At 37.4% G+C, this 13,860-nt stretch overlaps 1 protein-coding gene across 8 annotated transcripts in view; it reads left to right on the top strand.

Annotated features, from left to right (window-relative positions):
• The window catches only part of PLEKHA7 (pleckstrin homology domain containing A7), a 156,488-nt gene that overhangs the window by 32,816 nt on the left and 109,812 nt on the right, over positions 1-13,860 (top strand). Inside the window, exon 1 of one of the 8 annotated variants that reach the window (XM_071808942.1) lies at positions 5,634-5,957. The exons of 6 other annotated variants lie outside the window; for them this stretch is intronic. In XM_071808942.1, coding sequence (XP_071665043.1) covers positions 5,938-5,957 — 20 coding nt within the window. In that variant the 5' untranslated portion in view covers positions 5,634-5,937. Of the gene's footprint in view, positions 1-5,633; positions 5,958-13,860 lie in introns of those variants that run through there. One more of the 8 variants, XM_065838386.2, reaches the window with a different exon arrangement.

The following is a 13,860-nucleotide window of genomic DNA, read 5'->3' as shown; positions in this document are numbered from 1 at the left end:
CTACCAAGATATGAAATGCTGATAGGAACTGCTGAACTACAACCAAAACCCCCTTCACTGCTGCTTTTGGCTGTCACATTGGTGTGCGAGCACCTTTGCTTGTGCTACCCAGGAATGCCAAGTCATGTGAACGGCCAAGTCATACAGGCTATAGTATTGCAACATGTGCTGCGAGTTAAATTCACGGAACAAATACATCCATTCTGCATTTCATGGCTTAGAAATTTTAATTTGTGTTTCTTCTAGCTTCTATTTTATCTAAGACAGACTGTTTTTTTTTCTTTTTCTTTTCCTTCTGAATGTTTGTTCAGTCTTTGTTAACATCTATAAATAGGATGAGTAGCAGTTTGATTTCAGTTTGATGTAGTCTCAAGATTGCTTCCTTTAAGCACTTGGTAATTAATCAAAGATGATATAAAATTACAAATTGGTAAGGTTTTTAGGTATATTTAAGCACAGCTAGTCAGTAATAAGAAGATGAAATCAACGAAGCTGTACTTCTGATGTTTCAGCTCTGTGTAGGTGTTCTAAGAGAGAAACAAGTTGGGGCTTAGTGCTTTTGGAAAGGCTGTAGACCCACATGAAGAGTGCAACTGAGCAGGAGATTGAGGTGCTCACTCATTCTTACTTCTCTGTCTTTTCTCCTTCAGGAGTTTACTGTCCCCTTGGATTGCCAGCGTAGTTCTTCCTAACCTGGGTTCCTTTGTACTCTTCTGCGTGGTTTATTTTGATATAACTGCATTAAGAAACAACTACGTGTACTGATCAGTGGCAGATCCAAGGGGGACATTGACTGGCCTTCTGAAGTGTGAGGTTGCTGAGCTTCTGGAGGTAGTAGCCTCAGCAATGCCTCGCTTGCTGCATAGCGTGAAGAGAGTGAGTTGCACTAGCGATAACCTTTAAACAAAGTCTTTCCAAGCATGGTCATCTTTTAAATCTCTAATATCTTTTTAATCAACACAGACTTGAATGATGTAATCAATTTATAAGCTGAAATCTATGCAGATTTTGAACTCAAGGGATTTCATACCTTATACAACTGGCTATAAATCTTTGTAACGTATATACTGTGGAAGGTCAGTAAGATTAAAAGCAAGAATTTTAGAATCCTTCTGGCTGGTTTTGAAATTACTCTTACTTCTGAGAAAATAATGGAATCTTTGAAATCATGACATTGTCGTCTTTGTAATGCAGAAATGTTAAAGGCAAACAGAACTTCATGGAAGATCATCCTTCAGAAGAACTTCATAGATCTTGATTTGAAGTCTCAACTTAGTGATTCATGCAAGCGCATAGATTGTGCAGTGACAATTCTTGAATTTTCAAAATAGATTATACAAATGATAGAAAATATAATGGAGTGTGTGGCGTAGATGCATACAATTAAATATCACTTGTCAAAATACTCTGTAGGGTGGTACCTCTTCTTTCCTGATAAATTTATATGTGTGAAGTAGAATAATACTACTATAGAATTCTAGGGACTAAATAAGACTGTAAAGGACTGAAGAAATGGCAATGAGAAGAGGGAGAGAATTAAAAGTAGCGAACACTCTAGAGCAGTTCAGATCTTACTGTTCTGTATGAGTAAGAATGTGTATTGTCATTTAGCACTTCATCAGAATGGTTTATGCTGCCATCATGAGGAAATTTATTACAAGTAGCTACTTCTACACTGTGGTACTTGTTAATCATTTAAACAATTCGAAGTTAAGACTGTTGAAGTTTCCTTTAAATTTTCTGTCGTATGCCTACAGAATTAATAGCATATTTTGGATAATTAAATTAGTTAAAAAATAATAAAACTTTAAAAATCCTTCAAGCACAAGCATTTGGAAATAAGGTGAAATGTAAAAATGAATCTGGGTAGGTCTGGTGTTCGAGGTTTTCCACTTTTGAAGATTTAAATTTTTTTAAAGAAATCCAATGAAGCCTGCAGTATACTTGTCTTCTGACATTTTGAATTAAACCACAGGACATCTTCTGTAGTCTTCTAGATCCTTATACTGTTTTTAGTCTACAATGCAGAAGGAAAAATGTTCTAGTATAACCAGTATAACAAATCATTTATGATTTGAAGTTTATGATGTATGTTTAAGCTGAACAAACACTTCGAAGCTTCTGAAATGGAATTGCAGTGCTTTTCTCTATCTTAGATGGCAAAATGAATATGTTGGAACACAAGTAAACTGGGAATGGCTTTGACATTTTAGGATATTAAATCGGGAAACAAATCAGAATTTCAAGTATCACATGTGGTCTTGGAGAGTAGCACTTTCACACAGTTTCTGGTATTCCAGCTATAATTTCTTTATTAGTACCAAACCTGTCATGCATGAGGGGGAATGTTTTCTTGGTCTTGGTCTTGTGCTTTTAAGTACTTGTAGAGCCATTTTAATTTGAGCTTCTTACAAAATTGCTTTTCTGTGCCAAAAGCTTAAACCATATGAAAGCTCTTCGGTCTTCACATGGCTTCAAAATATTTCTATATGCAGAAATGCTGTTTAGCAAATTGATACTTCTTTGGATCTATTCTGTTTTAGCTGATGTAACAAAGCTGGGGATCAGGTCCACAAATCATCACAGGCATCTTGTGTGACCTCCTTTCTTTTTAAAGGACATCAATAACATAGATCCTGGAGTTTAAGGTTTCCTTCTGTTAACTTCTTATTTGGAAATTTGAAAATTGTACCTCATATTATGCTTAATATTTCCTTTTTCATCATTAGGGTAAAGGCTAATCTGTTTCCCCTTCCTGCTCTTTTAAGTGAGTAAACTGTTTAGGTATAAGAGTAACTGTGAAGCAAGTTCGAGATCTTCAGCTTGTTCAATCTAAACACTGGGGGAAAAGAGGTGATCTTGATTTTGTTTTTTAATTTTATTTTTTAGCATATTTATCAACTATTCCCTTTTAGGATTTAAAATTAACATGTAAAAAGCTGTGTACTTCTTGGTAATGAGATAATTCTGATATTTGAATGAGTGATAGAGTTATGAAACCTAGCATTTTCCAGTAAGCCAATATTAAACTTGAAACAGGTTGAGAAGAAATACTTCCATTAGGAATGGCCAGAATTTCTTAGTTATGTATACAATAATAATAATAAAAAAATCTGGTTTGCAAGTGCCTGAAGATTTCGTGTTATACACAGTTCCTAAATTTGGAAGGCCAGAAACAGCAGCTAAAGTATTGGGAGATCACATGGAGGAAAAAAATAAGAGAGTCACCAGGATGGTGAAGTTGTGATAGAGAGAAGTGGGAAAATCTGGAAAGAGAAGCAGTTGCTTGAATATCCAAAAAACCAGGACAGAGCAGTCTAACAAACATTACTTAGCACATGTGTTGATTTCTATAGGCAAAAATACCCCTTGCAGACAGAGGTTGTAAGCATTGATTTTACTGGTAGTTCAATATGGAGAAGGCATTTCTGGCAAGTTCTGAAAAGTGCTCAGAAGGATGGGACACTGGGATTTTGGCAATTACATGCAACACTGCAGGAAGAAATTCATCCCCTTTCACCCCATGTAGTTTGTGGGAATGAACAATGTGGGAAGTGGTGTCAGGCTATGGGAATAATTACTGTCACATTTGTATAAAGTAGAAGAGAGAATGTTTGTCAGCTCAGTGCAGCTGGAATACAATAGCTTCTTATGTTGCTCTAAACCTTGTATGTGCTTGTTTTGGGTTTGTATGTACCCCTAGGAAGTACTGTCTGGGACATGTTTGCTGATGGAAAATTATGTAAATATTATTTCAAAGCGAAAAGAAGTTACTGTTGTCTGCTGTTAGTGATTCCAGCTTTAAATATTTTGTAGTAAGCAGAGATCAGTGTTATTTTTTAAACCTTTTGAACACTTGCAATTAAATATAAAGTAATAAAAAGCAAATGTTGAGTTAGGATGGATTGTCACTTACTTGCTAGATCTCATCTTCTGTTCGGTTTTAATGGAGACACTTGTATAGCATTTACTCCTAGAACCACTTCTTTGCATGTATTTTCATATCTCATTTATAAGGTAAATAAGGAGTAATGGGAGTATTTCCAAACTTTGAAGTTTTTGATCCTGTGGTGATGAGTAAACTTTTTCTTAAGCTTTTATTTTAATTTCTCACACATATGTTTGGTGAACTGGAAATGACACAGAAGGCTCACAGTTTTAAATTTTTTTGCTTTATTATATTTTTGAAGTTATATCCCTTAATATAAAGAGCATGCTACTTTTGCCTTTTATTTGCATTGCATTTTATTTGTCAAAACATTTTTTAAAATGAATACTATATGTAAATATAATTAATCTATGCTTAAGCGCTAAAGATGGATCTCTGATTTTTGTCATGCCTTGCAGATTGCTCTTCTGAGCACAGCCATATTACAAATACAGATAACGGTGAAGATCATGGGAGCTGTGAAGAGCATTTCAATGATGAGAGTTAAGTCACAGCAGCTTCATGATAAATAACACCCCTCTTCAGCCCCCTTCTCCTCCCAAATACAGAAAGAATTTCAGTCATGTGGTTGTAAATAGTATTTTCACAAAGGGCTCTCTGTGTATCTGCAGCATAACAAAATTAATAGAAAATACATTTTCTATATTTTGATATAAATGGCAGAGAATGTATTGAGTCTCTCAAAAGCTGTGGGTTGCCTAATATATAATTTTAAATGAACAACATTTTAGATAAAATAAGGCAAACACTTCTCTTGCAACTGGATTTATTAGGGAGAGCTTTAAGGCAAATCTAATAGAAACAGTGTGACCTACTTAAATTAGCATAACATGTTAGATAATTGTTTTAACACAGCATATTGTTGAGACAAAATTAAATTAACAAGAGCAGCTACAGCACGTATTCTGATTGGTTTGTGTGGAAGTTTTTCACAGAAAGGTTTTAAACTTCTTGAAGCGATTGGACCGGAAGTCATTTTGTGATAGGCACTATTTCAAAGGCAGTTTTAAAATAAAGCATAATAATTCTAAAAAATTTAGTTACTTTGAAGTAGCATTCATGGAATGTGTCAAGGCTTTTAAAATAAATCTAATATCTCATGGAACTGAAGATATTTTTAATTTGTACCTCTGAGGAAGAACTTAACAGATTTAATCCACTCATCCGGAAAGTGTTCTAACTTTATATGAACTTCCATGAATATCATACTTGAAATAACTGTATCTGCTTTGCTTTGAGTAATTGATTATCTTGAAAGGTTATATCTTATTTGGCATTATATATCAAGATAATGGGAGGAAGCCCAGAAGGTGATTGTCTGCAAATGTAATTATGCAAAGCTGCTGTCATCTCAGCCACAGAAGTTGTGTGGCCAGGGACTCTTATTGAGAGCTAATTACAATAATGCAACTCTATTAAAACATCAGCTTCCTGATTTTAGGAATTATCTGGGATACAATATCAAAATTATGGTTTCCTCATCTTTGGTATTTAAATTTAGTGCCTTTATCTTGAAACGTGAAAGAATGATGGCGCTAAGTGCTTGCAGTCATGCTGGGGCGTCTCCAGGAGTGAGTGGTTTTAACAGCACCGTAAAATCAGCTAAACATTAAATGCTCAAACTTACACCAGTTACATAAAAGGAGTTAATCATGGTTTGTGTCTCTTAAGCCAGTCTGAAATACTGAAACTGATTTAGAGACTAGCTCTAGTGCTATTTGTACATGTGGATGACTGGTTGGGAGGAAATGATGGCAATGAAGTAGGCAGTCTTCTGCTCTAGCTTCTTCCCACCCCTTCCTTTCTTTCCCTTGGCAGAAGGAGACGAGCAAAGGCGTTAATGATTATTTTTTTTGAGCAAATGGGGAGAGGGCAGACGTGGTCCTTTTTAATGACTCTGCTTCACTTTTGAATGCTTATGAATGCTTCGGGCTTAATCATGAGAGCAGTTAATGACTGGCTGAAGCTGACGGTCTGTAAACCGTGCTATGAAAAAGTATTATCTTTGGTATGTATCAGTGTTCAGTCCTTGCAAAAAGGTTGTAATGGTTCATTAAAAACGCTGTGTTTTTCCCGTGTTTCATGTACTAAATGCCTGAAGTAATATTAGGATTTTGTACTGATGTCTTGCTAACCTTTCTGAGTTTTCCATTCTGTAACTTTAAATCACAGTGCCTTGTTTTTCAAAGTTTGCTTTGTGATTGAAATAACCTGCCTGAAAGTTGAGTACTGTTATCTTAAATAGTTAGGGCAGTGAATGTTGAATATTCCTGGCACATACTGTTAACACTGAGTCTCTCTCTGTACTTACATTCCAGGTTTGTGAAAGATCCTGATGAGAAGGATAGCATTGTTTCTTGGTCATTGTGGACTTTGCCTTCAAATTGATGATTAATTCTTGTCAAAGAGAATAAATATTTGCAATATTTCCAAAGTGTTTAAACATTTTATTATGAGAGATGGAGAGTGGAAATATTTGTAATGCCTTCTGAAGTAATGAAATTTCTCTAGCAATCAAAAAGCTCACTTGTGAATGAAATCATGCCTTAGGAAAATATCTGGCTATGTCTTACAATGGCGAGTGATAGGTATTATTGTCCAGATTTAAGTCTATATCCTTCTTATTTTTATCCTTGTTCTTAGGGGACGAAGGGGGGAAAAGAAGCTCTTCTTTGGCGAAGCACCTGATGTTAGTCAGGGGTTATAAACATGAATAATTTCATTTCAGTGGCTTCAGAAGATTAATCAAAATATAATTAGTGATTTTTATTTGTATGTGTAAGTCCACGTATGTTTTAACCTAGTTCTCTGCTCTGTTTTGCACAGAAATACATCCCATGCCCTTGAAAAGCATGTGGCGCGTTACCTTGCACGCTCCCATTCCTAAGCTTTAAGAGATTTCATTTTTTTTGTATTTCCATAAATCTCATTGTTATGTTAGAATTCTGTGCAGTCCGTTCAGTTCTTAACAGTGTGACTGTGATTCAGATCTGTGTTGTATGTTGGATCATTTCATGGTTAAGTGTAATTTCTTCCATTTCAAGATTCTGTGTGATAATGGAAATCAAATAATGTAATGGCACATAAATGATTCTTTAGCATTGTTTTATTCTGAGTCACACGCTCAAGGACGTGCCGTAATTAAATAAAGTAGGTTCTTACACCAATACAGAATGAAGAGTTTTAACAGTTAACTGTTTAAAAAGACTAGTATGAAGTATTCACATTTCAGACAATAGTTTAGATTTCTCTGTAGTTTGTAGTGCAGAAATGTCATTTAGTGCCGCGTGAACTGACCTAGCAAATTAAAAAGTTTTCCTATGCAAATTAAATTTAAGTGCAGTGAACAAAAAGTGCCATCTGTCTGATTAAGCATATTAAACATTTCTTCAGGGAGGCTGGGATGGTATAAACTTGATTAAAACTGTGTATAGGATGTTTCTGTCTTTTAACTAATAAACACTCACCCAGCTTTTCGTAGTCCAGTTTGTGCCTGTGGGGCAAATCAGTAGATGTTTTCCAAGGACTCAGAGATACAATAACCTGAGCATTAGAAAGAGAAACAATATGAGTAAGGTGATAGTTATAAACAAAGAATTAATCTTGAACCAATTTAGTTATGGAATTATCAAAATATTTTATGTCGGTTTAGCGATGAATTTGTTATCTTTCCTGGTTCTGAACTTTTTTTTTTTTCATCCTCATAATGACCTTCAACTGGTTTTAATATGCTGGAGTTGATACTAAAAATATTCTATCAAGAATATTTCAGATTACTTGTAGCAGTGATATTAAATGAATGCAAGCCAGCTCTGGTTTAGAAACCTTAATTAGGAAAGCTTATTTTGGAAGTGGTTTCATTTATCACCCTGACCACAGAAGTGTGTACACTCTACAATTTCTTTTTACTCATGTTCTTTTGAGGAATATCAAATTATACAAATTTCCAACTTCAAACTGAAATTACAGTGTTTCATTTGTCTTTAATTGTAATGCTTTTCTATAATCTGATATGTGGATTTGCACAATTTACAAGGCATGGTAGTTACAGTTTATTTGCTAGTAAGAATTTTGAATATATTATTCTTATGGATAAGAATTCATCAGAACTGTTAACCTAAAATATGAGTTCAAAGGACTCTGTATGACAGTCCTCTTATTTAGAAGACTTTTTTTTTTTTTATCCTGAATATCAAGCATAGACCCAGCCTTCCTTATTTGCAGTCCTGTGAGATGTACGTTATTCACTCTGGAGCTTCATCAAGGGCCAGCAAGCTGAAGCCTGGATGCCATTAAATAGGCATTGCTTAGTTTGTATTAATGAGTTGTGTCTGTTGGAGAGAGAAACTTATTACGTTCTGGTAGCTCAAGTAAATGAAGGTCTGTTTGGGTCATGGTAGAGAGAAGCCTGCCTTCTAAATTCAAAATAATTTAAAATATTACTTAGGAGCATTCTGGCTTCTACATATGTTTGTAGTGACTGTTTTTATTAAATAACTTTAATTTGCATGCATCCATACTCAGTGAAATACTAGATTTCCTGTTTGTTTTTAGCAAAAGTTAATTCCTTTAAAGTTTATTTGACTGAATCAAATTTTTTTTTTTTTTAATTTATTCCATCATTTTGGTTAGTTTTCTGTTCAGCATTTTTATGGCACTTGGCAGTAAATATTTGTCTCTATCCAGTATAATTCATTTTTAAGTAGGATAAAGTAGCTTAATCCTATTTCAGGCTCTGTGTGATTTTTTTATATAATACTGTCCTGTCTTCATGAATGCCTTTTTTTGTTGTTGTTAAGAAGAGTTATTTCAGATTTATGAATATGGAATTATTTCATAGAGTGAGAGAATGTAATTTGAGTCTCTGATTTTCTTTGAACTGAAATGTAGAATACTTGCTGGTTCTACAACACATGAGATTTATACTCTTGTGTTTACAAATGCAGTAAGCAGGAAATGGAATGGACACTCCCAGATGGTCTTTGAAGACAGTCAATGCCTTGTACAGGCCTTAAAAATCTTTGCTCTGTAGAATGGTTTGGAAAAGTCTTGTATAGATGGGTATTGTATAGACAAGTCCCCCCCAGGTGGGATTCTGGTTTGGGCTTCTTTAGTGGTTTTTTTGCTTGTTTTGTTTTGCTTGCTTGTTTGTTTCTTTCTTTTTGGGGTGGGGGTGTGCTGCTTGCTTTGTTTCAGAGTTCTTTCTGACCAGTGCTGCTGCTAGTGTGAAGTCACAGCCTTACAGTTCTGCTAGCCCTGGATTTCAGGCACATGAGCCTGCCACCTTTCTCCACCAGACTGGTGTACCCAGCCTGGGCTTCCTCAATGCGTTACAAGTGGCAGCCCTTAGAATTTGTGTGTGCTGTAAAGCTGAGGGAAGATGATTAGTCCTTTTTAGCCACCTCCTTCCAAAGGCAGTGTGAGAGCAGTGTCAGGCCAACCAGACTCTGAAGATGAAATGCTGTGGTGTTAATGTCCCTGCTGCAGCCTGTGCTGTGGCCTGTGAACCTCTTGCTCTCTAGCAACAGCAGTTTCCTCATCTACTGGCAGGTGATGGATTGCTGGTAATAAGTGTGACTGTGTGGCCAGGTGATATGTTTACTTTGTGTCATGGGAATGGCACAGAGTGAACCTGCTGGTGGAGAGTGAGATCATCCCCCAAAGATTACGTAGATTAGCATTCAGAGATGTACAGTGGAGACTGTGTATATGCACAGGTACAGAACAACTAACATCTGTGTACCTCTGACTGCTGGTAGTGATTGGGTGAATCCTGGAAGTTTGTTTCCAATTGCAGGTTGCATGTGGCTAATGGTTTCAGTAGGAATTGGAGAGAAAGGCAAGGTCCTAAAGAGGGTATTTCCGCTTTCTGTCTATGCCATGGTCAAAGGCTTTGTATATTTCATGACTGCTAGCACCTGGGTTAATTTACAGTCCAGGTATTCCTCTTCTGCTCCAGCAGACATCATGGTGTTTTATTGGTGACAAGAATTTTTCTTGCTCATTCTGCAAATTTAGCCAGCTGTAGGGCAGAATGGCCTGGCTGAGAACACAATACCTGGTTACATAGCAATTTCATTGCAATTTTAGGTTTGCAGGCAGGAGGATTTACTGCTCTAGTTCAACAGGCCAGGGTTGTCTCTGACAGGCAGAATGCCAGCTGTGTTCAGTTGCTGATGAATCAATTGAGAACCTTTGGCCACAATGAAGAGTTGTTTTGCCTCTGCCTGAACAATGGCTAAACAGTAAAGAAGCATGAATTGCTTATCTGACATCTAGACCAAAATTGCAGTTTATTAATCTCAATTCTAGTCCATACTTTGTTCGCTTATTTGCTATGACACAATACTTGGGAGACCCATTGAGAGTTCCTGGCTGACTGTTGAAACAGCTGGTGGTAAAAGTTACGAATAAGTGAAATAATTACATCAAATAAAGTTTGACTGTTATGGCTCCGGGCTCCCTAAGTGGCTTATTTTGGTCTATGAGCTTAAGGTTTTTGTTCATGATTGCTTAGTTATCCATCCAGCCTTCTATGTTCAGAATAAAACCACAACAAGTGCTGTAAGTGAAAACAGAAACAGAGTTTTGGTTTTTGTTTAAAAATCTCTGAAGGTGTCATGTGTGAGAAGCAGGGAAGCTGCAGTGTGAAACACAGTATTTCACAGGGCTTGCACGGATGGTGATTGTTTCTGGACATGAGAGCTGCTGTTTTGGCTCTTCAGTGACGCAGGTTTTACACACAACAGCAGACCTCTGTTTGCTCTGAGGTGTAGTAGTAAACACCATTGTTCTATCTCACTCCCTGAACAGATACTTTGCTATAAAGGGTTCTTTTCTGAACAGGACGGAGTTGCTGCTGGTACATACCTCCACGTGGCCTTCCAACCACTCTGCATTGGTCATTGTTATGGAATAACGTGCTGAAATCTGGTGCCTGTAGGTGCCATGGGACAGTACGGTGGAGGGATGATGGCAGTATTAATATGCGAAGCCTGAAGAAGGATCCTGACTCTTGAGCAGCCAGAAGAGAGTAGAAGGAATGGAGCCTTAAGCTACTTGCACATGGCAAGTGGCAAATGCCAAGAAGAGTGGAAGAGGCAAGAGAGGCAGATGTGCCACCTCTGCTTTGGGCACAAAGACGAGGAAGATGTACTTTCAGGTGCTAATGGCCACGTGTGATCAGTACTTAAGCTGTGCTTTTCTAACTTGATACGGAATTGGAATGTGTCAGGTCAGTGGAGGCTGCGTGGGCTGCACTGTAACTGCTTGTAGCTGGAATGGCTTTTGGGTAATGCTGTTTAGATTGCCTTGCAGGTCAGGGCCCTGTTGTTGGACAATTGAGCATCTTTACAACCTGTCTGGTAGTAAAGTAGCTAAGAGCAGTTTTATGTTTGGGCTAAAAATATAATTTTGTTTAGGTGAGAATTTAATAACTTTTGCCTTTTTTTTTTTTTTTTTCCCCCTCAAGATTAGAACAAAGACAAAAATACTGCTTCTTAATTCAAATAAGAATGTTGGAAGGAGTAATGTAGCAAGCAGACATATCAGTTCTGGTAACTCCATTATGAATTCCTACACGTTTTGAGTAAGGTCTAGGCTTTGCTTCAGGTGGAGGGATTTTTAAAATCTAGCTTCAGATTCTGACAGAAAGTCTTACTGCAGACTTATTATTTTTTAAAAATCTACCCAATAAAGTATTCATTGTGGAATTCTTCCAAATCCAATGTCTTTGGAAGTTCATTTTGTCAAGTAGTATTTAGCTTTTTATTGTATGTTTTTAATGACCAATTGTGGAATGAAGTTCAGAACACATGGAAGCAGGTGTCTGTGTTCAGGACAGTGAGTTTTAAGCCGGTGCTGCTGGTGTCTCTGTGGGACTTCTGTGTTTCTGAAGAGGAGCGTGGAATGAAACAGAATTGTTTTTGTATGTGGCATCTTAAGATTAAGCTTCTGGATGCAGAAATATGTCTGTATCTAAAGTAAAACCTACTCCTCTATCTTGCAGTTACTTTTATTTGTCTAGGCCTTGAAGGACAAATCCTTAATGGAAATAAATTCTGTAAATTTCAGACACTTTATGCTTCAAGGCCGTCATTTCTACTTTATGGAGTTCCATCACTCTTACCAACCTACATGATCACAGAGAGGAGTGCATTAGCATTTTGTCTTGCAAAAGATGCCTTTCTCAAGAATTTCACAGGCTATGCAAGTTGCTTCAAAGGAACCTTTTTGCAACGTGAGTGTTGCAGAAGCAACTGAAAGCCAGGTCCTGTGTAATTGTGACATGTTTTCCTATCTAGAAAATTAGGTTTGGGAAGAGATTTTTCTCTCTTTAAAGCGCATGCAAGGAAAAATGCAAGCATTTTGCCTCTGACAGGCTTCCCTAGAGAAGGAAAGAGTGATCTAGAATAGGTAGGTTTTACATTTCTGTGCTCTGATTTGCATCCCAGGGTGGGCTCTGCTGGGCAGCGCCTCTGTAGTGCAGAGGGTGCTGAGCTCCAGCTGTGATGGCGGGTTGAGAGGAACAAAGACTTACGAGGACAGAGGATGGAGGATTGCATAGTGCCTGAATAGTCTTAAAACCTGGGTGTTGTTTCTGGTGTTGGGTAATAGCCAGTGGAGTTAATCTCACACCTGGATACCAGGGGAAGTTTAAATAGATATCACACACACACCCCCACACCTTCACCCCGACTCCTGTACTTTTTCACCTGACCTGTCCAGCCTCTGACTGACTAACATGGGGCCCAACTGCAAATCTAAAACTCCTTCCAGAGGAGATTTCACTTATTTTTTTATCATGAGATGCTATATTCATATTCCGGTATTCAGTTTGAGAGGAGAGCTTTACACTCAGTGTTCCCTTCTAAAAATACATAAGAAACAGACAAGCTTGAGAAACTAAGCGGAGGTTCTTGCTTTTCTTGAGAATCTTGACTTTTGAATGAGTTTTGTGTCCGTATGACCAGGTGTGTTTCAGGCCGTGACGGTATATGGACGGGAAACTTCACTGTCTTTGTGGAGTGTGAAACTCTTAGTTGTTTAATCAACTCTTGCTTGCCCTTTGGGATGTTTGCTTCTTTTTAAAGATATTACTGGGAATGATATAAAGATGATGGAGGGTGAGGATGGGTAGCAGACAGCCATCTGTAGGCTAGATAAGTGGCCTGCCAAGCTGAACAAGCTTGTAATAGGCCTACCTGCCTAGTGCCATGTAAATGGTAAGAAAGCTGCCTGAACAGCAGCAGTGAAAGAGGGGCTGGAGAAATTGAAAGCTACTGAAAGGTGAAGAGAGCAACCACGTATTAGGAGGGCAGGTAAATGGGAAATTTTGAAGACTGGAAGGTGAGATAGGGGAGGGGGAGGAGGTAGATGTAGTTTTTGCTTTGGAGAACCCAGTTTAGTTGAAGTCAGAATACAAACATCTTCATGTGCTGCCTATTTTCTTTCAGAGGTTACTCACTTTAATTTTCCTTAGGTAGCCCAGCTGAAAACAATTAATCTGCTTATGTGACAGAGATCACTTGAGTTTTCTTAGGAAACAAGAGTGGAAAAAAAAAAAAATCTTAGTTCAGTTGTTTGATCAACAAGTTCAGGAGGGCAGCAGAGGTTTTGCATAATCATTGAACCCACTAGTCTGCCTTCGAAAAGAGCGAAGGTTATCATTCAGCAGCTGGGTGAGATAATGCTTTCTCACATGGATGTTTTCTCCCAAGTTCTGGTGTTGTTTTCAAATCCTCTTTCCAGTGCTTTTCTGTTATAACTTCGGTGGGTTTTGGTTTTGTTTTTCCCTATATAAGTACCCTGGATCAGTTTTGGGTTTTCAGTGATAGTGTCCTGCATCAGCTTCAAATTTGCCATTATTCTTCAGTGTTTTTGTTCCCTATTCTTGTGTTTTCTACAGAAAG

Source organism: Patagioenas fasciata, chromosome 5 (genome assembly GCF_037038585.1).
Source record: "Patagioenas fasciata isolate bPatFas1 chromosome 5, bPatFas1.hap1, whole genome shotgun sequence".
Taxonomy (NCBI): domain Eukaryota; kingdom Metazoa; phylum Chordata; class Aves; order Columbiformes; family Columbidae; genus Patagioenas; species Patagioenas fasciata.
The sequence above is the reverse complement of the archived record's forward strand: the minus strand, read 5'-3'. Positions and strand labels throughout refer to the sequence as shown.